This window comes from Amblyomma americanum, chromosome 4 (assembly GCF_052857255.1).
Source record: "Amblyomma americanum isolate KBUSLIRL-KWMA chromosome 4, ASM5285725v1, whole genome shotgun sequence".
Taxonomy (NCBI): Eukaryota; Metazoa; Arthropoda; class Arachnida; order Ixodida; family Ixodidae; genus Amblyomma; species Amblyomma americanum.
The window spans coordinates 141,997,577-142,021,939 of NC_135500.1; the positions used below are offsets into that span (position 1 = coordinate 141,997,577).

The 24,363-nt window shown below is 44.4% G+C and overlaps 1 protein-coding gene across 1 annotated transcript; it reads right to left on the reverse strand.

Annotated features, from left to right (window-relative positions):
- Window positions 1–2,897: 2,897 nt before the first annotated feature.
- Window positions 2,898–6,774, reverse strand: LOC144130386 (amine sulfotransferase-like). Its single transcript, XM_077664308.1, has 3 exons — window positions 6,662–6,774; window positions 4,719–5,128; window positions 2,898–3,667 (listed from the first exon to the last, which is right to left on the reverse strand). The coding sequence occupies exons 2-3, from the start codon at window positions 5,112–5,114 to the stop codon at window positions 3,086–3,088; spliced, it is 978 nt and encodes a 325-aa protein (XP_077520434.1). The 5' UTR covers window positions 5,115–5,128; window positions 6,662–6,774; the 3' UTR covers window positions 2,898–3,085.
- Between the last annotated feature and the right edge of the window lie 17,589 nt (window positions 6,775–24,363).

The window sequence follows — 24,363 nt, forward strand, 5'->3', positions numbered from 1 at the left end:
CAAAGTGTTCGTTATACTTGGCTGCTTTCACTTGCTGCGTTTGTATAGTTCACTTAGCTTAAATCTACTCAAGATCAGACACACAATGAATTTTTTATCGCATTTCAGTAACTTGATGCTATTTGCAAACATCCCTTTAGGTTTGGTTTGGTATTATAGGGTTTAACGTCCCAAAGTAACTCAGGCTATTAGGAATGCCGTACAAAATGGCTCCGGAAGGTTCAACCACCTCGTTTTATTAACGTGCTTTGACATCGCACAGTAGACGGGCGTCTAGCCTTTCGCCTCCATCGAAATGTCACTGCCGCAACCGGGATCGAACCGGCGTCTTTCGTGTCAGCTGCCGAGCAAAGTAACCCCTGAGCCGCCACGGCGCCCCAAACATCACTTTTAAGCCTGAAATGCTTTCCGCTATAGTTGTCGGCAAACTCGATCGAGCATCGTATGGGACCGCAGCGAATTCGAGGGGGACCATGAAGGGAACTGTCGACACTTTCCGCCGAGTGGAAGCGCGCCGTGTGGGCCTTAGAAGGCTTGCAGTCTGGAAAAAGATCAGGTTCTCGGCTGCAGCAGCCAGAAATCTGCGTTAGAAAGCCGGGACGCCCGACGGCTTGGAAGTTAGTCAATATACAAGGCAGTGTGGGGGTTGCTTAGCTCTGGTCAGTTCACGTTAAAGAACCCCAAGGGGTCGAAATTTCCGGAGCCCTTAACTACGGCGTCTGTCATAGCCTGAATCGCTTTGGGACTTTAAACGCGCATAAATCAAACCAAACCAATCCTTAATTCTGCGCTCAACAACCAATAGACCCGTGGCGCCGGTAACTAGATGTTAAGCAGGGACGAGAAGGGCACACAGCACGGCTAGGCGCACATATTGTTGAAGAGAAGAGGTGGAAGCAACGCAGAGGCTCGATTAACTCGAAATACGATTAGTAAAACTTTTGATGGAGTTCATTGGTTCACCAATGGAAGCATCTGCGGGCGCTGCATAGTATCCGCTACAGATAGGTTAAGAAGGGGCCAAAAATACGTTCTACCAGTTTAGGTACAAACAGTTATATGGTGAAAAACAGAAGCCCGGTCCAGTCGAAATAACATTAAGTGAAACTGCGCTTGCGAGAGTTGGTCGGCGAATGGAAGGATTTGTGGGCGCTGCACAGTCACGACTATTAAGAGGTTGGTAGTTACACCTTGTGGTCATGCTACTTGATTGACGAATGGAAGCATTTGCAGGCTCTGTATGTTGATGAGTAAATACGGGTTAAGAAGAGAAAACGGACGCCAAGACCTCCGCATGCAATGTACTGTGCTCTACCCACTGAGCACCTACTGTTCCCTTGGAGAAGCTCAGTCTGGCGATCGCGCAATCTTGAAGTTTCCTTCACGAGGCTTCGTTGCCGGGTGCCGCAACTAAATTTTTACCTCTACAGGCCTGGTCTGGCGATCTCCCCATCGTGTCCGTATTGTGAGGAGCCGGAAACAATAGAGCACTTTCTTCTTTTTTGCCGTCGCTACTCATCGATTAGGAGGCGACTATTAGAAGTTCCAAAACAGAATCTCAGCTTGCGCCTGTCTTCTGCGGTTGTTCTGTCTCTTGGCGCTTCTATGCTTGGCCATACCAATGGGAATGTTTGCTCTGCCGTTCAAAATTATCTCCTAGAATCAAAAAGTCTACCATCATGAGCTTTCGTCCTGCCCATCCCATTATCAGCTTCTGTATTTCGGTTTTTGCAACCACTTATAGTAATCCCTACCCCTTCTTTGCCTAATTTTTAGTTTGTATGACCCCCCTAACCTCCTGCAACCACCTCGGCTACGGAAACTGTGCGATCCAAATTTTGGTAGGTCATCCCATGCTTGCCACATGCAACTGGTCATTTAAATAGTCACCGCCTGGTTATGGCCAATCCCCCTTGTGGGTATGTGCCATTGTGTGAGGTCAACAACAACAACAACAACAACAACAGCTTTTTAGTGCATTTGTGTGACGAATAGGCCAACCTTGAAAGTGAGTGTGCTTAGCCTTTTCGCTCGGGTATTGAGATGCTCATGTGATCAAAATGTGGTTTAGGAAGCTACGAGACGTGCTCTCTCTTGTAGCCAATGACAGCGAGACTGAACAGGTCTGAAGGCAAACGCACGAATGGTTTATTTCCACGAGACTCAATAGTCTCCTAACCAGATGACCATCACAGAAACATCAATCACTTTTGGCACTTGTCAGGAAAACAAGTCATGTCACCTTCTTTTGCACTATATTCTTTCAGATTCGTTCCACTATTTATTATTCATTTTTAGGTCGTAAGCTAGAAAACACCAGCGTGATTTTTTTTATTCACTCTTCCTTCACTGTGTTTCTTGTTTCCTGCTTGGCTGTATTTGGAAGTTATGAACTTTCAGATTTAGTGGTTACACAGGGGGAAGTTTTAAAATGGGTGTTAGGGTTTCATGTCTGGAAAGCCTCAAAGTAACGATATGTAATAGTTTACTAACATCACTTAGGCATTGTTTGCGCGGCGTTTACGGTCCAAAACTGCTGAACATGAACAGCGAATCTGTTTGCATTTAGTCGGCTTAAGTTCCACGCGTCATTCAAGCACCAAAGTATAATGTTATGATTTACTTGAAGGGAACCGACACCGATAATACTTTTTGCTGCATGGTAAATGACACAGCCGTAGGCAAAAATTTTAACCCAGGATTCTGATTAGTTCGGCAGGTCCTTGTAAATGTTAACGCGCGAAGTAGGAACATGAAACTGACTTCATCGCTGCCACTCCACTGACAGGAAAAAGGGCTCCGGCAACAGAAAAGAGATCGAGACATATGCCAGGCTTCCGTGGTCAGCGGAAGGTACGAAAGCTTATATAGAATAAAAGTACTTTACTTGTTAAGTCTACGCTGAAAAACTCAGTTTATTAACAAATATGGATAGTTGAACTGGACACTGCTGATTCGTATAGAAACTGTAACATCATCAAACGAAAAAGTGCCGCAGAGTTCCTGCGCTATCATATAGACTGCATGCTTCGCTTAAGGGCAGAAAATGGGCGTAACAGCTTGTCCGCATATTCAGAGTAAAATGCTAATCCTGTCGTGCGCAGAGCTGGAACGCTTCCTGTCGTATGTCGCTCCAAAGGTTCATGACTTCAGACTCTTGCGTCTTTTCTGCGATCGTGGCTTCGAGGCGTCGGAGCTGCTCAGGTGAGAAGTGCTCTTTCCAGCCACCGACCTTGGCCTTTCTGACAAAGTTGTGGCGTTTGGGATCGCCCCCGTAGGCGGCTTTGCTCGATATGCTCAGATCTTTCAGACGCTTGTCCAACAGTGGGTCGGGATGGTCGCTCAAGTTTAGAACCATGACGCTTCTCATGTTTTCAGCAGTACTCCTCTCAAGGATGAGCTCCAGTCTTTTCCGGCTTTCCTCGCTGTCTCCTTCTAACATTTTCCCGTAGCGCTCCCCAATGAAGTGGGCTAGTCGCATTACGCCACCGCGTTTGTCCCACATCAGTTCCTCGTAGGTGATGAATAGCACGTTGGGCTCTTCCCTCAGTGAGTATCCGGCCATCACGTGTTCGAAGTAGTCCCCGTAAGGAAGGTCTCCCGCCAGGAACGCTTCAAGGAAGTCATCGAATGTCCCGTCAAAGCGGTATGAGCTGAGGTCTTTCACCTACGAATATGTAAGATCACAGCAGGAAACATCCATTTAATTCTGAAATAGAATTTAACTCTTCGCTGTTTACACGTTTGTTTGCTATAAAGCAGGCGTTCTTCAAGCAGTCAGCATGCGAGTTGAAAACTGTGGACACTTGTGAGTTTTCAAATATTTTCTGACTGAGGGAAAAATTTTCCTGGCTCCTTAGACATTTAAACGGTCAGGAGATAGTTCATAACGCTATGAGAACCTACTAAATATTGCGGAAACAATGCCTTTGTTTCACTCACTAACTTTTTACAAAGAACAGGAATCGCCTAACTCCACACAGGTTCGCTCTCACTTCCACTAGCACAGCCTTGTTGTTTTTTCTTCGAACTTTGGATGCATCAGTATTGCTCTGTGTACGTATGCGCCGGTCTACTGCGTTTTGTACAGGTCGTACATAAAGAAATATTAGTTTGAAATTATATTGAGCATACAACAGGTTGCTATGGAATGGAAACAGGAATAGCCTTAGTATACCAAACAAGAGTAACACATGATATGGGACGAAAATGAAATCGGCTGTCGTTTGGGGTAAAAGTACATTCCGCGGTAGACAGATGGAAAGAAGATTGTGTTCTTGATAACACAAAACAAAAGGAACAATCGTCGACGGAGAGCTTCAATACGCTGGGCCAGCTCACTGAGGATCCTCGTCAACCCTTGTTTTTGAATCCTTGAAAGAATGCATTCTAAGAAAGAAAAACATAGCCAAAGTCTTGTGGTGAAATCAGATCAGGATGTTAGCTAGAACAGGGCATCCGGCGATTTGCGCTAGGCAGAAATAATGAAAAGTTTTTGGAGGAGTCTTTCCCCCGCAGTGGGCGTGATCTGTATAATGGTGGTGGTATTGTAGTGGTAATCGTAATACAGTAGTGTGACGTTATTAAAAAAGTCCGTTGACTTAGTAACAACTTGTCACTGGCCAGTACCATGCCAGACTGGTAAGTATTACGGTCACCGACTCTTTAACAACACCCGCGAAATTCTGCAATCTATTAGAGATATATACTTGTCATACGTGGTGGTAGAGCGACACGCAGACGTCCCAGGGATTCCGGGCAACGTAGACGTACTTTGCCTCCGGGTTGAGCGTCTCTCTGCGTAACGGAAGGTGGGTGCACAGTGTCCGCACTGGCGTGCTCGCCGTGTAGTCCATGGCGTCTTCTCGGTACTCAATGAACATAGCGCCTCTAGTGAAGTCTTCGTACGTGCTGACCGGTTCTCCTTCATTGAGTATAAGCTGAGTGATGTACTGGACCCAGTGGGTGCCGCTCTTCGGGAAAGACACCTGGAGGAGGTCGCCTTTTTTGGCAACGAAGCTGAGGGCGCGTCTCACTGCATCAGGTAGAGCTAACGGGCACCTCGGGACGCCATCGATGATCTGGTAGTAGGGCTTGGCACGAACTGCGGCCATTTGCTCCTTGTACGCTGCGACAAAGGTAAACATGAATGGATCTCATATATGCCGATTTGCCGATCTTGCAATAAAGTCAGCTCTAACTCTCATTAGGCAAGTATCACCGCTTCCGACGGCACCCATGGCTTGTGTCTGGTTTTTTAGTCGGCCAGCTTTCACGTCTTTCCGCGACAGCACCTCTAGAGTTGTAAGTGCCTTCGGGTTTCCCGGCTGGTCGTTCGGCGGTTAATGTTCACTGATTGCGAAATGCGTGTTGGTATCGCTGAAATCGTATTGACGTCAGCTTGGCTTGAAATACAGAGTTCACATCTTTGAAGAAAATTTAACTCTGGCGTGGGCTAGAGTGCAGTTGCTGCCCTCGCCATTTGCCCCTTGCACGCTGCCGAAAAAGAAGCGTGCATAGAAAAAATGACCCCATTTGTTTCAAGCCTTTGCCAAGTCTCCTTCTGGGTGTCTTTAAAAATATAGACATTTTCCAGGGCATCCTAAAGCGTCTGTTTGCTTGATGAAGAACAGTGCAAGGCCCACGAGAGCATTTCAAGAATACAAGAATACAAACAGAAAAATCGCAAAGACCTTAAGCCGTCGTAGGTGACGAAGAAATGGCAGCAGAAGCTGTACCGTGCCCTCGCACCCCCCTCCTTGTTAATTCTGTCCACTGCCAGCTGAACCTACATAATGTTAGCTTTCGTCCGTAGGAGAACGCAATAGTTTTCAGATACAGCAGTTTACAATACGTATTCAGTGTATGCCGAGAGGAATGTAGTGACCGTCGCTCTCATAGCCGCATCAAGTTTATGTCTGATTCGCGGACAATGGGTGCGCAGCCCGTGTTGCTCCGCTCCTGACCCTGCAGTTGCCAATGTGCTTGAAACAAAACCAGTTTATATAAGGAATACTTGAGCATGAAGGACGAAGAGCTTGAGTATCCAATCGCGACAAGGCGAAGTGCCTCACCTCAATGAGCATCTGCGCAAGCTGCGCGAATGTAGATATACCGCTGTGTTCAAAGAAAACCAAATTACTACGAGCTCTTAAGCTGAACTCGCTTAATTTTTACTTCTGGCTTAAACTGACCTTTCGGCACAGAATGAGGCGTATCAAGAATGGTCCACTCAAATGAAATACTAGACTTCTTTGCACTTAAAGACAGACGACGGCTATATTCCGGAATTTGTGGTGTATAGAGTAGCATCGCTGCATGAAACTGACGGAATGAAATAGTGCCGAAAAATGTCGCAGAGATAATTTATTTATATCGAAAATATTTATGACAAGGCTACTAAAGTAACTGAGACAAAAAAACGTTTCCTTAAGGAAGACAGCTGGGCAACAGTAAATAGAACCTAACCGATGTGCACTAGTTTCCTATTTTGCTCGGTGGAGTTTCCTATTTTGCTCTCCTAGCATAAATCTGGACACAGGAAATTTCTGTACCTGAGCTCTGCACACGGTTTTCTTAGCGCCTGCTCTACTGATCCAAGCGTCACACAGCCGATAAGTGGGAACATTCAAGCCGTCAAGATGGGCCTCCGGACACTCACCTGCAGAGGAATCGAACTGCCTTGGTGTAGACCCGACGTATGTGGAACATCCAGCAAACTCTCTTGCGTAGAAACGCCAGCGAGCAGTCTTAAGAGGAGGTCTTTCCTTAGCCAAACGTTCGTGTGATATGCCGAAAGATAAACGTTTTGTGACGCAAGTTGGAGATAACGCAGGCTTTCGACGTAGCCTTTTGTGATTGTGATAACGCCTATTATTACGAGAGAACGCGAGATAAAGAGAAATAGAGTGAGAATACTACGTAGAGAGGATTTCTCAAGAAGCCGCCTGAGGTAGTCAGTCAAGGCTGTGCTGAGCTGTTGCCGTTGCGCCGTTGCAGTGATTACGAAATAATTCCTTGGCTTCTGGAGGGCCAGTATGGAATGGGAATGTAATAAGGCACAGCACCGATGTAGTTTGCATGCAATTAAGCATATTGAGCCTTTTAAAAACCAAGGGGCTGCTGAAACGAAACTATGCACTAAGAAAAGTGTTTGCGCACAAAAATGGGAGCTCTCAGAATGAAAAAAAGAGATGTATCCGTTTCATTTCTTTCAACACCCGGTTGACAAGCACTTTGCCTTCCAGCTTTTGACAAGCGCACACGCGGCAAGTCTTACTTGAATGCTTGTCTCTCTGGTCATCAACACACACTACAGAGGCCGACTGCTGCGGGCTGCGTAGTGTTCTTTTTCATTCGGCTGCATACCCACTCATAAGCGAATATTTTTCACGGAGCACTCACGGTGCCCTTAGAACAAATCGCGTATACCCGAATGACAATACAAAGAAATGGTGCACTTTGTGCGCCTGAGAGCTAAACCGTGCAAGGATTTATTACCAGCAGTTCACGGCAGCTACTCCGGCGTCAAAATTTTATATTTCGGAAGTTTTAAATACAAAAATATCTGGGACTAGGTGTGAGCACTACGCGGGCGTTTACGGCAGAAATAAATTGACAAAGCCTTTACACTAAAAAGTGATAAAAATGCTGCAGCCTGCCTTCCCTAACCCCTTTTCCTCCGTGCAGGGAAGCAAACCGGCTTTTCTTCTGGTTAACCTCCCTGCCTTTCCTCCTCCTCCTCTTATTCCTTGTTTAAGCAGTTTGCGCTGAGCTTGGAATCTAAGCTTGCCTTCTCTTCGAATCCACTCCGTTACCCTTAAGGACCAGCGGTTATCTTGCCTTCGCATTACACGTCCTGCCGAAGCGCATTTCTTCCTCTTGATTTCGACTAAGATGTCATTAACACGCGTCTCTTCCCTCACCCACTCTGCCCGCTTGTGACCTCTTAGCGTGTCACCTATAATTTTTTTCCATAGCTCGCTGCGTTGTCCTTAAATTAAGCAGAACCCTTTTTGTTAGCCTCCACGTTTCTGCCCTGTAGGTGAGTACCGGTAAGATACAGCTGTTGTACACTTTTCTCTTGAGGGATATTGTTATACTGCCACTCATGATCTGCGAGAATTTGCCATATGCGCTCCACCCCATTCTTAATCTTGTAGTTATTTCCCTCTCATGATACGGATCAGCGGCCACTACCTGCCCTAAGCAGACGTATTCCCGCACTACTTCCAGCACCTCGCTATCAATTGTAAACTGCTGTTCCCTTTCGAGGCTAATGAACATTATTTTGGTTTTCTGCACGCTAATTTTAAGACCTACCGTCTGCTAGTTACTTTATATAAAAAAGCGATAGCTCGCAGAGTATAAACTTCTGCAGAGAAATACAATCGCAATGGCATGAGGGAAAGATGAGGATTTGAAATGGGTATTATTTATTCATCGCTAAATCGGCAACATCGTAAAGGGAAAGTCTTTCTTTTTGTTTTTACTATCAATAACAGCTTTCATCATTTAACGCAAGTTTATAGTTTAAACGACAGTAATCGATATCGGGATGTGCAGTATGCCAACAAAAACATAATTTTATCATGATTATTTTAATGCTAGTATGCAGATGGTATAAAACTTTCGGCACAAGTAATAAGCTGTATCATATGCTAGAATGTTTATTACTTTTCATGCTTGTTTTGTCGTAAATTTGTTGTATGTTCAGACCAAAGTAGACAATCAACTGTCAAAGCCTTCGATTCTCAAATTAACACATGCTTTTAAAGAGAAGAATACAGAACTAGTTCGTACAATGAATTGAAATTGGAGATCCTTTCATTCTTTTCACTTAACAGCGTGAGGCTTACTTTTGCTGAGATTAAGCGTTTCGACAGTTGGAAGGCGGAATATCCACGTTATGATTTTCATAGAAGTCATAGCCTATATCACTACATCATGATCCAACCTAAATGAGTTGAACGTTGCATGTCCTTCAAAAAAGAAGTTTTAAGAAACTAACAGGCGGCACTCAAACCCACGGCGATAAATACAAGTGGCCTCATTAACGCTCCACTCTTTCACGAGATGTTTAGTTGAAAATTTGACGATGTTTGGTTTTTACGTTAAATGTTGGCTCTTCTTTCATAAGCGAAATGAAAAGAGCGCATAGTATTGCGAGTGTTCAAGCCTTTTTTTTCTAACTCGCTTAACAGACTATTTCTTTTTTATCCGGGCAATGGGCGCCTTGACGCACAGGCTATTGCAAAACATAGTTTTACGATCAAGTTTACTTTTTGCAAGAAGTGTATTAACGATGTTTTGTGGTTATACGCCGCCAACGATATAACGTGTTTGAGCAAGAAACACAAAAGAAGTCGAGTTTTAGAACAGAATAGTGCCGTGAATGTAGAAACGTTGTACTATTATTTAGCCAAGCTTCAACATAGCTGGTGTACACAGGAAGGGCCACTTGGAGATGAAAGTGCTTTTTGTACAATGTTTGCCTTACAATTGCGTGCCTTTAAGGACATCTGTACTTAACAAACGCTATGATAATAATTCTAAGTGTTCAAGGTACACATGCTTAGGGCTCTACTGGATTAGTATTTCGTACAAAAAGCTGAAACACTGCATAATGTTCATCATCAGTATGTAATTGAAGAGTTTGTTATAAAAGAGCTAAACAGGACACTAACTTTCGTCAGGTATTTCGGTTTCGACTAAGTCACAATTTTTGAAAAACTCATCGTGTCACCTTAGAAGGAAATGAGCATGCCTCAGCAGTTTAGGTTCCACAAAGTGGTGTTAAAACATGAGATTGAAATTTTTGTTGGCTACAGGTGGAACTAGGCTTGCGTCAGTTCTGCCAGCAATTCCTGAGCCCTGGTGGTGCACTCAATTATAAGTAGATAGGAATTTATGGTACCGTTCCTTGAGCTAGCCAAGCACACGAACACCGACAGGAGTCGTCAATTATCCTTGACACTGTCCAGAATCCAGTTGTGTGCTCTGAGACCAATGTTCAAGAAGGAGGGAAGCCTCCCTAATAGTTTTTAGATTATTAAGACCTTGAGAACGTTTAGAGATCACTGGTTTGCTCCCGTTGAACTGAGACCACGTGCATTATGTTCTTCGATGTTTAGTACAGTTCGAAAAGATATAAAACGCTCTGACCAGTCTTCAAATATGGCGCGGCTGATAGCGTCAAACTTTGTGCGAGCGACTGTTGTTAATTATCTGTACAGGAGCCAAATTCGCTTGCCTGACTGCCTGCAGTACTGTACGAAAAACAATGAGTGCTGCCTAATTGACTAATGATGGGGAACACGTAACAAATGGTATGAAAGCATGCAACTACTTTCAGAATATTGAACTTTTCGACAAGGCTAAAAATACAGAGAAAAAAGTATTTTGTCTATAGCTACACAGTATGAGGATCTTTCATATTCCAGAGTTTAAAAGTCGACATCGTCGTGAAACACAACTTAAGGATTCAGACAATGAAAATCCATTAGGGCTCCCCCAGGATCACGCACGTTTTGACCTGTGAGTTCCTTTCGCGCCTTTTAATGCATTAGTCAGTCCTTTATTGAAAACATTACTTTCAGAGAAGATCCTGTGGGCTTGTAACTGCACAAAAAAATTAACTTTTTTGCTGGCGTGAGAACTGAGTGGTTTGAGGGAGTAACACATTTATATGGTAATCAGTAATTTGCACACATGCGTGCACAAACACACGTACAAGCAGGCGCACGCACCCATGCACGCACAGACGAACACATTTTCAAACAAGCTTCACTCTTTCTGATTTTCCTGAAATATTAACGTTATCACGCTAGAACAGCGTTCCTAGCTATTACAGAAGCTGAGCAAATGCCCGGGTTTTGCGTTATCCTCCGCCCTTATCCACGGATTTGTGAGCACGCGTTGTGTTTTCCACCGATAACACCCTGTCTAGGGTATCCGGGTGATAAGAACGCCACCGGCGGATGCTCTTTTTTTTTCTTTCAAAAACTCTTCGGTGTCCCTAGCGGCATAGCGTCGTTCATTCACAATTTATAGCAGGCCTTGCACAGTTAATTTTAATCGAGTAACTTGCCTGTGAGTTACCATGATCCGGATTCATTTTGCAGAACTGAGGGTGCGTCATAATGCTCACGAAGTCCTTGTCTTCAGTTTTGAGCCGTCTTGACAAGCATCAGCACAACACAAACGCGACTAGAAACATGACCGCGGGTAATTGAATATCTTGTTGTTTAGTATTTCTCGGGCAGTACTTTGTAATAATTTACGCAGGCGAGGGCGAAGAGTGCAAGCGCATAGCGAGAATAAAGCAACAATAATGTCCGGGAGAGTGCTGATACCTTTTTGTAAGGGCTTGGAAATAAAATGTTATTCGCGAGAAATCTTTTTTAGAATTTTGAAGCTGCAAAGTTAGAAATAATTTTCTTCGTTTAAAATTACGCTGCAGTGGCGGCCTAGTGGTTGAGCATCTGCCTCGCATGCGGGAGGTGCGAGGTTCGATCCCCAGTGCCACCGGTACCTACCTGTGATACAATGGGTACAAGCTTCTGCTGGCGTGGTGCTCGACTTATTCAGGGTGAAATGCTCGTGAAATCGGTCCCTGACCCCACCTTGAGAAGTCGAAAATTCCTTGTGCTATGGCAGTGTTTGGCCACAAATGCCCTTGCACCATAAAAATCCACTATCATCATTACGTTTAAAAAGTGAATCAACTGCATTGAAGAGAAAAAGGTATGTTGTTTTACTATTACGCAGTCGCCGCGGAATGCAGTCAGAGAAAGATTCCGACACTGAAAGCATCCATCACGCAGAAGGCAGCAAAGTTCTCCAGCAGAAGTGGTCACGCATTTCCGGCAGTGCGAAAGCTGTTTGCCTTCATAAAGGATAACGTATAAAAGTCAATAATTTTCGCGCATACATTTAGGACACATCAGCTAAGTCCCAAAGTTAAAAGAAAGAGCGGTCATATGAGTGACTACCGGACACTCCTGTTAAAAAAAATCTAAGTGGACACTTTAGCTCCGCCTTAACGTATGACGCGATAGCGTTAATGGGTTTATGCCCATATATACGGAACTGGTCACTGTACGCTTTACGCTCATAGATTCCTGCGACTCTTCTTACCGCTCCTGGCGCTGTGGAGCATTGGTGCAGTGGTTAAGCGATGCGCCAGGTTGCATCGATGCAGGTTGTGATGACGCCAGAAGGTCACGTGGACTAGGTGGACAGAGTACTGCGGCTGGTCGATCTGCGAGGCTTAAAACGGCCGCCAGCGCTGACGCAGCACAATTTTTTCCTACATGAAAATACTTACGCTCTCGCGTTCAAAAAAAGATTCCTTCTTTTCGTATATCCGGCGGTGCTTTTATGCTGCCTTCAATGAACACAATCCTCCCCAGCGGAAGATCTCCTGCGCCTAGAAGAGCATGTGTCTTATTAAGTCGTAAGCCTTTCTTGGCTCATGAGTGGCGTGGACAGAAGTTGTCGACAGAAGTTGTCCGCATGAACTGTCAATCAGAAGTTGTATGGTAAATAAAATAAAATGTGAAACTTGATTAAGCAACAGTTCATAAAGCAACATATATGTATTGAAATTAAAGCGAAAAGCAAAAATAAATAAAATGAAAATGAATCAAATAAAAGACCATAAATGCAAAAACTAAATAAATATAAATAAAATATGGAAAGTAAACATTAAACCAAAACTGAAAATATTAAGAAAAATAAACAAAATACAAAAATGAAAAATGGTGGGAGAAACAGAGGACAGAGAAAGGCTTTCGCATTTCCGTTCTTCAGGAGTGCAATTTTGTAATTTTTTCGCACAAGATGACACAGTATAGGTATCTGTGCTGATCGTCGTGTAGCCCATAAGCAGCACAATTATTTTCTTCAGCTGATGATGGGAAATAGCTGAGATGGTCTAGTTAATGTAACATGAAGAGACAATTTGCTTGAAGGGCGCAGGTACATTCCACCGTTTTGTTCTCCCAAATCTGATCTCCGCCAAAAAATACGCACCGGTAGGCCCCATAAATAAAGCTCTCCACCTCTGTGCACCTGTATAGTCTTTAGTAGACGCAGCGCCTGCCGGCGCAATTGCATTTTGCCTCGACCAATATTGAAATCAAATTAAATTAGTTTTGAGGGAGAGGAAATAGCGCAGTATCTGTCTCACATCTCGGCGGACGCCTGAACCGCGCCTTAAGGGAAGGAATAAAGGGGGAAGTGAAAGAAGAAAAGAAGAAAGAGGTGTCGCAGAGGAGGGCTCCGCAATAATTTCGACCACATGGGGATCATTAACGTACACTGATATAGCACAGCAACCGCCATATGCGGCGATTTGCAAAATATGCCCTTGGGGATCTTCAGAAAAGGGGAACATTAAACGGCTTTCTATAGCTTAAGCGTTGCGATTCTGCGTACCATTGCCGTCACGAAAAATCAGACGGGCCGTAAGAAAAAGGAAAGTAAGGCTAATAGGCTTTAATAGGAGCAATATTTTTTAGCGAACTGTTTCCAAAGGCGCTAGCTTATCGCATAATTTGGAGCCTGTAGGTGAATTGATCAATCTGAGGTCGTTTCTAATGCATGCCAGGAGAAATCCAGTGAAAAATTTTTTTTTTTTTTAAAAAAAAAGCAGGTGCCTGAAGTGTGATTTCTAAGATTTCTAGTGTTTATGTGACATGGGGCAGTATTGAATTAGTGCAGTTCTTTTAAACGATCCCTTTTTCATTTGCTTTCCATTCCCTTACTATGGGGCAAGCAAAAGTTTTGGTCTTACCTAAATGAAGTTTATAATCATTAAAAGTTATGTCTAGGAAGCGACAAAAGGTACGCGATTTATTGCAGGTTTATTTCGTGGAACATGCTAGAATGAAGAATGAGTTAAGAATGCATTCTTGCTCAGGCGGGAAGTGTTTTCCATTCGTGAGGCTGTTGGCGCAAAAACTATTCTCGAATTTTGAGATCTGCCGTCGCGCAGTAGTCGAAGCGTGCTTGGTACCTTGGGCGCTGTCGCCCTTCTTCAAGCGGCGGATCACGCGCAGGAACCATGCAGGCGGTGTCTGTCTGGAGATCTCAGTGTGAAATTCGGCTGCACAGTAAACATTCCTACATATCTTGGATCTGCTCTGAATAGATCTTGCCTTTGCTCCCGTGTGGAAGTATTGCCATAGCGTTCTCTCTCATGAATAGGCTCCGGTTAAGGCGTAAAACTCTATGTGAAAACTTCTGGGTTTTAAATAATTTCTACATGATGCCTACACTTCCAAACGGATTGCAACATATAAATAACCTACTAGCGAAGGCACGAATTCTGTGTTCCGAATTCCCATAGGGCACTCGCTAAATTACGCCACAATAACAATTTGTGACATTGCTGAGATAACCTCTATATTGGAGGTAATTAGAAGCAGCAAATGACCTCCGGTGAACGCGAAGAGCACGCCGATTATCAGTGGGCTGGCACTTGTAGCGACATTCCCCGCATTTAGAATTCGTGCTTGTTTGTGTGTTTGTCCGAAACCTCCTTTGTAGCAGGATGCCCTTCGGTCCACCGGGTGACGTGCAACCTGGGTAGGTTGTCCAGTGTGGCAGGTGGCTGGTAATGACTAGTCTCGAGCGGTCGCTTGGAAAGAGTGATTCCTCTCTCACAAGTCCCATCGATAGCAGCCCCTGCCATCGCCTGGCAGTGGCGCACCGCTTAACTGCTGCACAATGACGCCAGTACTGGCACGACAATTCCCGGGGATCTATGAATGTAGATTGGAGAATGACCAATTCCGCATATATGGGCATTAGTCTATTACCACTATCCGAACTAATTTCATCCAGTGGGCAGTAGGCGATGATGCCATGGGCTCTAGGAGTAGCAAGGAAAATTATTAAGAGTTCGCAGTGAGAAATAGTTTATGCGTCATGAATACTTTCTTCGGGAAACGGGAGAACAGGAAGTCGGCGTCGAAGTGGCTCAATGGCAAGACTAAACATCACATAGATTTGTGCAGAAAATAGTTTTGTGCAGTCATTGTGCAGGATGTGGCAGTCCTAAGAAAGGTGCGATGTAGCGACCATTGGATGGTTAAGGCTTGAAGTAGCATAGAATTAAAATTGGAACGAAAGAAACTAGTGGTGTAGAATCCCATCAACGAATAAGCGGTGAGAGAGAAAGAGGAACACATGATCTTGCTGCCGATAGAGATATCGGGGGAGTGGCACCTAGCTTCGAATGTTCTAGGAATCCGAAAAGTAGGAGGAATGAAGTAGCAGGAATGGCGAATTGAATTTAGGGTAGTGAAAACTCGGCACCTTTGAACTGCATTCGAAACAAACTTTCGCTTGAGGGTATTAATGATGCAGTGCCCTTTCTCTTCTAATGTATGCTTCACCTCTTTTGAAAATGTGTTTGAAGGCTTCGTTAATGATGTATGGGTGGCTTGTTGGGTTAGAGTTATATGCCTCTGCATTATTATGTGGGCTGTTTAATTTAACCTCAGACATTCTCTGGAACAAATAATCATCGCTGACCACCATGATAGTTGATATTATGCTTTTCATCTAACGCATATTCGAGCCCTCGGAGCGACAGCTCCGGAGATGTGAAGAGTAATATTGCTTGGAATACCGTGTTTTCCGCTTTATTTTGGCCCATAATTCATTTATTAAGTTTTATGGCCTGAGCCGGCGCGTCGTATCATAGGGCTCCAAAGTATCTACGACAAGCGTGAACCTATCTCGGCTCATGTATGCCATGTTATTCACCATTCACTGTAATTTACTATCATTCAGCAAAGCACGTGATTACGACTTTTATGCCGAGAAGGATGGATTCAAGCTGCCGGCTAATACCTGTCCTATCAGCTTGAATAGACGCTCACCTGTTGTGAATACTTTTGTGCCGGATAGTAGTCTGTAGAGGCTAGGAACTTCATGAAAAAGAAAAAAAATCTGGCTAACACAATAATCACCCGCACAAATGACAGACTGATCACGTGATTGCGGTGACACAGTGCAAAAACACATCATCAGAGAGATCTGGACAGTGTCATGGCAAACGCCACTACAAACAGAATCTCTACAAAAATCCTGTGCGATAACGTGTCGCATTCAAACAACGCCCGAAATGAAAAATTCGCCGCTGGAAAACTGCCAACCCGCGGTCTATGCCTTAGTGTCCGAGCTCAAGAACGAACCGCAACGCATAAAAAATATTGTTCTCAAAGAGGTTTTCAGTCAATTTTTAAAGATGTAGATCGATCAGTCTGAAAAAGTTGCCTTTCTTTAATGAGTTTGCTCGAGTCGCGCCCTTAATAAGATTTACCGTAGTTCATAAAAACATTGAAGGACCATGAATTTACTTAGCCAGTCAGAAGAGTACCGACGGTATTTGCTTTCAAGAAATCAATCTTTGCAGAACCAATAGGGTCGTTACGAGACTAAGTGAAACTGCTCTTTTTCTTCTCTCTGTGCCTAATATTGTTTGCTCCTTCTTTCCTTACGATTTCCACACGTGGAAAGCCCTTTTCTCTGCAGCGTACAGTGATGCCATCAAGCCTATTTTGTAGGTCTGTCATAGATGTAACCGCAGTCATCAGGCGCGCCTATAACAGCAAACAACTTTGAGTATTCTTCTTACTTCCGACAATCCAAAAAAAGCTGGAAATAGTTGCCACGGCCAGGCGGTAGACATTACCTTTTCACATAAACCTAACAGCAGAACCTGCTGGATGATTACTTCCGGCATATCAAGCTTAGAATCATAAACTTAAAAGGTCATGGAGGACAAATTTATGAAATTTTTGTTCTCTTAAAAAATCGAATTTATGGGCCTTCTTGGGCATGTTGATGTTCTTCCGGCAGCAAAAGGCGCATTTATTACTGACAAAACTATATTTAACAATTTTCCGTTCACCTCATTTATAAGACGCATTTGTTACTGACAAAACTATATTTAACAATTTTCAGTTCACTTCATTTATTAGATGCATTTATTACTGACAAAACTATAACAATTTTCCACTCACTTCATTTATAAACGCATTTATTACTGACAAAACTATATTTTACAATTTTCCGTTCTTTTCATTTATTAGACGAATTTATTACTGACAAAACGATATTTAAGAATTTTTTTTTCACTTCGTTTATTAGACGCATTTATTACTGACAAAACCATATTTAATAATTTTCCGTTCACTTCATTTATTAGACGCATTTATTACTGACAGAACAATATTTAACAATTTTCTGTTCACATCATTTTTTACACGCATTTATTACGGACAGTACTATATTTAACAATTTTCTGTTCACTATACCGAATCAGGACTGCATGATGATCATTTTGAAGTGAATGGCGCTGTAGCCTAGCTTTAGAGATGCGACCCAAAAAACCTGCGTCGGCGTATGCCGAAATTTACCGCTAATGAGTACACATAATGAGTACACATATGTTATATATTCCTTCCCACAGAAATAATTGAGAGCCTAAGAATGAGGTAATGCGCATATTACAAGCACTCTCATATCATGAAAAGCAATTTATTAGTACTCGTCAAGAGGAACGTATATAATAACAGTATATTGTACCAGGCACCTATGCAGAATAACAGTACATAATAATAGGAACCTATTAAGCAGAAACGTGCAGGCTAACAAAAAGAAGTTCAACTTAAACTGGGCACAACACAGCGAACTATGGAAAAGAAAACGATAGGTTTAACGGTAAGAGACAGGAAGTAAGCAGGTAAGGTCTGGGAACAAACGCTTATTAATTATATCCCAGATCAATTCAAGCAAATGAAATGGGCATACGCAGAACATTTAACGAGAAGTCAAGGTATTCAGTTGTCTTTTAAGTGTAATCGAAAAGATTGCAAGAGAAAAACAGCCTAGCCGAGGCCAGGAAAAAGTCGTTCGGGCTAGGGTGCATGGGTCAAGCGGATTGGTTATGATGATGAAATAACTTTATTTGCACCCGTCAAGGAATCAGAGGGCGAAAAAGACGAGTCTTGACCGCCGTCATCTTCCTCCCCTTTCAGCAGGCTGGGATCCCTTGGGATTCAGCGGTGTCCAGGGCCAGACGGATGACTTCTTTTTGTTCTTCTTCTTTCTGGCTGGCCATTAAAGCCTCCCAGGACTCTATATTCCTGTCTGGTTCGTTGTGGCTAGGGCATGTCCACACCATGTGGATCATGTCTTACACCTGGGGTCTTGGATCGCCGGATGCCATCTGCTTAGTGCGAGTGGGTTCGGAAAAACTCCCGCCTGTAACTTTCTCCATATGACTTCTTCCTTTTTGCTGAGGCCCTTGCATGCTCCAAGTAATGTCTGTCTTCCTAATCTGTAATGGTTAAGAATATCTTGGTACGTGTTCAGCTCCTCGCTCGTCTGAAGGGACTCTCTACTCGACGAGACCGCATTGGGGTCCCGGTGTGTGAGTCCTCGGGCCAATGCGTGCGCTGTCTCGTTTCCCCGGAGGCCCTCGTGGGCCGGAGTCCAAACAAGGTTAATTAGTTATGCCGGTGTCGGGCCGGCTGTGAGAATTTTGACTGCTTCGACAGATACCCTGCCTGCGTTGTAGTTGCGGATAGCCGATTTGGAATCTGTTATAATCACCCTAACATTCCGTTGAGTTAAAGCCAGCGCAATGGCTACCTCCTCAGCCGCTGTTGCATCACTCTGTTGGGTGCTGCAGCACGAGACTCGGTCTCCGCCCTCCCTGGTCGCCAGGGCTACGAAACCCGTTCTGCCTTCATATTCCGCCGCGTCCGTGTAAACCACGTCCTGTCTATTGGCTAATTTTTTTCTGCAGAGCTTTCGCTCTGTCCTTTCGCCTACCCTCATGGTGTACCGGATGCATATTCCTTGGGAGTGGTGGGATTCTGATTTTGTTCCTTATGTCTGTTGGGATATTCTCCGTGTGTTTGAGCCGCGCTCGAGGTTCGAAGCCTAGCTTTTCTAGTATTTTTAGCGCCGAATGGCTGCGTAGAAGTCGTTGTTGTTGCGCTACTCTGGTAGCCTCAATGAGCTCGTCTAGGGTGTTTGAAATCCCCATGTTCAGAATTTTCTGGGTGGATGTGTACGGGGGGAGGCCCAGAGCGGTTTTGACGCCTTTCCTAATTAGGATTTCAATCTTGTTTTTTTCTGCTTTGGCTAGAAGACGGACCGCCCACGGGGGGAGGCCCAGAGCGGTTTTGACGCCTTTCCTAATCAGGATTTCAATCTTGTTTTTTTCTGCTTTGGCTAGAAGACGGACCGCCCACACCGAGACCCAAAAAGGTCGCAGCGGTAAATTGGGATCTATTCAGGGTGAACCTTCCTACCCGAGACGCAATCAGGGACATAGAATCTTGGGGCACAGACCTTCTCGCAGCAGTTAAAGAAGCCACCGAAGAGGTGGAAGCAGACGAAACGCAAGAGGAGGTAGACAGGCGTATGATAGGCCTGTGGCGCAAGAAAAGGGAGCTAGAAGAAAACCTTGCTCAAAACAAGGGGAACAGAAACATACGTAAGCTCCTAGCCAAACAGAATAGAGATATCGAGGAGCACGCGCTGAACTTAACCAGACAAAACTGGGGTAGTATCTGCGAGCAGATGGACCGCAGAATCAGCAAAGCCAACACGTGGAAAATGCTCAGACATCTCTTAGACCCGGACAAGACAAAGTATGAGGCACGACAACAACTACAGAAACTCGTATATAAATACGAAGGCACTAGCGATCAACTAATCTCTGAAGTGAGGGACAGGTACTTGAGGTGCACACCACCCACACCCCTCCCCGAGTACAAGGGCGCAGAGAATCCTCTTCTAGATGGGCCCATCACCATCGGAGAGGTTAGGGCGGAGTTGAACAGACTCAGAACTAAAACTGCGGCAGGTCCAGACAGAATCAGCAATCGCATGCTGAGGAATTTGGATGATGCATCAATTAGAAACCTAACAGCGTACATGCAGGAATGTTGGGACAAGGGCCGAATACCACCTTCGTGGAAAGAGGCCAACCTAGTCCTTATTCCAAAACAAGGTAGGAAACTAAGTCTCGAAAACCTGAGGCCCATTTCGCTTACCTCATGTGTAGGTAAGCTAATGGAGCACGTTATTCAAACGAGGCTAAACAGATTCCTAGAAGAACAAAAGCTTTACCCCGACACAATGATCGGATTCAGGACACATCTTTCTGCATGCGATGTTATGCTTCAACTTAAAGAACAAGTGCTAGACAACGAAACAGCTGATACCAGAGTAATAGTCGGCCTTGACGTGGCCAAAGCTTTTGACAACGTTGACCACGCAGCCATACTAGAACGCTTAGAAACTCTAAATGTAGGGGGAAAGGTATACAACTACGTGAAGGACTTTCTTTCAAACAGAACAGTTACTATCAGCCTTGGAGGGAAGGAAGAGAAAGGCATAAGGCTGGGCAACAAAGGTACTCCCCAAGGCTCGGTCCTATCACCGACACTCTTCAATATTGCAATGATTGGCTTACCACAGAAATTGACGCGTATAGAAGGGCTCAACCACACAATATACACGGACGACCTCACCCTCTGGGTTACCAGAGGCAGTGACGCGCACATCGAAGGTACCCTCCAAAGAGCGATCGAGGAAATTGAGTCGTACCTAAAACAAGTAGGACTCAAATGTTCTGCCGAGAAATCTGAAGCGCTCTTCCTCGGCCCACAAAAGAGACGAACAAAGCCCCATGAACATGGGATAACGCTAACGGTAAACGGGGACAAAATACCATCAGTGGAGATGATTAGAGTACTGGGTTTTAGGATACAGACAAACGGTAAGAACACCGAAACGATACGAAAACTCGAATCGAGTGTAAGCCAGACGTGTAGGCTACTCAAAAGAATAGCAAATAAACACGCGGGAATGAAGGAGACGAACCTCTTAAGACTAGTTCAGTCATTTGTAATCAGCAGAAGCACATACGTGGCACCATACCTACGGATTGGTTACAAATTTCGCGAGCGTAAGAAGGCCGCAGCTGGAGCAAGAGCGCGTTAAATGGAGATATATGGGAAAGGCCTCTTCCCTGCAGGGGCAGAAGTCAGGCTGATGAATCTATTGACAGAGGCAAGCTATTTTTTATCCAAGGGGCTCCCTCAGCAACCTTGCTCGCTTAGTATTGCGCAAAACATATACGACTTAGAATGCTCACTACAAAAACATGCCAGCGACAAGCCAAACTGTGTTCTTCCGAAACGTCGAGGACCACATCCTAACGTAGCTACGAAGAAACTAGCATTTCTCTGTTTCACTTATTTCTACAGCACAAAAGAAAAGTAAAAGAACACAGCAATGTAATAACCTTTTGCAACGTGGTTGTAAACTATATTGCGGTATCGTGATCTTTCTTGACTGTTTCCAACTTGCTCATTTCATTGATGTTTGCTGTACCTCCAAGCAACTCTTCAACCCACAGAGAGCCAGTTAATTGATCAGTGACACGTTCGCATGCTCAGACAAGAAAAATTTTTTCAGCACGTGGGAAACAATGTCTGCATTTCTCTGAATTATAACTTATGGCACAGTTTTTTATACTGTGCAAACAGTGCTTTCGTATGATGTTTGACGTGCGCCTTGTGAATGAACGCCTGTTCGCAATGTCCGTAGACCGCATCGCCACTTGACGGTGAGAGCGTGAAGTGCCAGGAAGAGGGCACTGGCGGCGTTGGACGGTAGCATAAGCGCGTTTCTCGCTTGGTCAGCGGCATAAGCTCATCCTTCTGTCTTCCTAAGCATATGGAGACGAATGCGTGATGCCTCAGTACGCTGACCGAGGCACACACAAGCAAAAATGCTCCCGTTGTTAGCCGGCAGATAATTAGAAGAAGTAAAATTGGGTGGTGAATCTGCGGTTTGGTGTATATGCTTGTCGCTGCCAGCGAAAGGCTGCAGCGCACATTTGACCGCTAGGGATTTTTTCTAGAGTAAACAAAACGCAGCTGCTTGGCCTGCTCAGGAAAAAAAAGCGCGTTGATTATCTTTGAGGTGTTTGCACTGCTGAAAACTCTGCCACGCCAAAGCCATGGCCCTGCAATTTCAAAAGCCGAGTGAATCATAAAACACTGATGCATCTTTGCAGCATTGTTGCTATGAGGACTGGCGGTTTCAAAGGCGATGAGTGGCTGCATTATGAAAGCCATATAAAGAAGTCAACCTTGTGCGATGTAATATTAATCACGCCCTTGGCGACGCTTGCATGTGCTGGGGGTGAGGTATTACGCAAGTAAGCCCATTTAGCTGCTAAATGCTGCCGGCATCACACTGGCCAAAATCCGCTTTCTAACTCGGCCGACCCTAACACGATCAAACTTGTTTTTATGTCCTTTGTATTTCGCTTGATTCATCGCAGTAGTGCTGTTGCGTTGAGCGAGAGAACAAACCAGAATATTAACCGTGCGCAATGTGTATGTTCTAGTAGAAATTTTGAAACATGGAAACGGAGAAGCTGAATTTTCTTGCGCCTGGAGACGCGGGCTGTACCGAGAAAGGCACTCTGCAGGTCTCCCCTGGAACAGCACAATGCACCTTTCACTTCAGAGCTACGTGTTTAGACAGAGAAGAGATAAGCTTTTACACGGTTTCAATGATCAAAATAACACCTGCCAACACCGGCGAATGAAGTACATTTTCCTATTTACTTAACCCTATTGTCACGTGCCACACACCGCACCGATGGACACTGAATCAGGGGTTCTTTCGACATGCTTCCCGTGCCACAAACTTTACAGACGTGCTCAATTCCGCGACCACATTTCGTAAATGGACAAATTACCGCTGCGTGGGTTACAGCAAAAGACGGCAAGCGCAAATACCTTAACAAAGAAAGTATTCGTAGCTATGCCTGCACCTAACTGATCTAGCGTAGGGAAACCTTTAACGCCACAGCAAATGATCTGACGTGCGCTCGATCAGCACCTCCCCGCCTTTTATTAAACTTTGAATCCCGGCCTGGCCTGATCTAATGTGTGTCATTATATCTCCTAAGGGGACTGAATTAGTGAATGCCAGCGCCACATTGCTGCTAATTAATCTCAGCGCATGTAAAACGCCAAGATTATGCTGTGGCGTGCATAGACTAAACAGCGCTAGACTCTTTCAGACAGCCGTATTGAATTTTGTCGCACCACCAATAGGCGTCAACATAGCATATATTGACTCATGTAGAGTTTGTGGGTGTATTACGTTAGTTCTGTAGCCTGAAATAGAGTGAAGAGAGAATAACATTGCAACGCCATCTGTTCATGTCGTTGCGTTCTTTCGTTCGTGTTGATAAATGGTTTGGCTGGCAAGATTAGCAACGACGGGACAAAATGTGGAGCATATTTTGTTACACACGCATGCAGATCCAAGCCCTCTGCTACATTCCATACCCAAGAGTTTTGCATTTAGGCGCTCAACACTAGACGGCACTTGTGCGCGATTTGGGGAAATAAAATCTCTCGTTTCGGGAAAAGATGCAGGCGGAGAACTCGCTGGTCACGAAAGACTAACCCTTCTCTTTGCAAATCGGGAGGATCATCTGTCACGCACGTGCCTGTTTCTGGGATGCCGTGTATTTTGGGGGAGTCTTCCTGTTTTGTAAACGTGTGGGCATATAACATCGATTATTTTCGGTAAGGCACGTGTGTTAGGGCTATAAAATATATTTGACGTGTGCTTGAGTTTGTATTGAACCTCTGGAGAAAGTGGGCGTCACGGCATGTTTATTGCCACCCTGCAGTGAATGCTCACTTCGTGACAAGCAGCAATCGACCACTGATGCTTATTGCGTGCAGAACCTCGCTTTTCAACGCTTTGAAAAGATTAAAACCTTAAATTGTAGTTAATTTAAAAATTTATAATCTCAATAAAGGGACCTGATAAATTTCAGTGGATTTAAAAATTTCTAACGCGAATGCGACGAATTTGATCGGAATTTTATCTTTATGCCTGCAGACGCTAGGCAACAGGCTCACAAAATACGTTAAACGGTGTAGTTTTTAGCAGTGGTTACTGGTACAAGAAAAAACTTTCATGATGTGGGCGGCTTATGAGAGTTGTGCGGGCTCAGGGCTTAAATAAAAGCCTTGCTGCTCCTCAAGCTTAAAAAAATTCTGAAGTATGAGTAGGCGTGTCATTCTCATTTCTGTTGACATTGGTAGTTTTATAGACGCCATAAGTTTGCAACAACGCTGCTCAAAAATTAAACTCTGTGGCCTGCAGAATTTTTTCGAACCCTTTATATGTAAAAGTTCTCCATCCTACGGAGGTACATAAGTTGGGGCTACAGATGGAGCTGTTTCCGGGATTGGTTAGCAGGTTTATATCTTCTATGCTCGATCC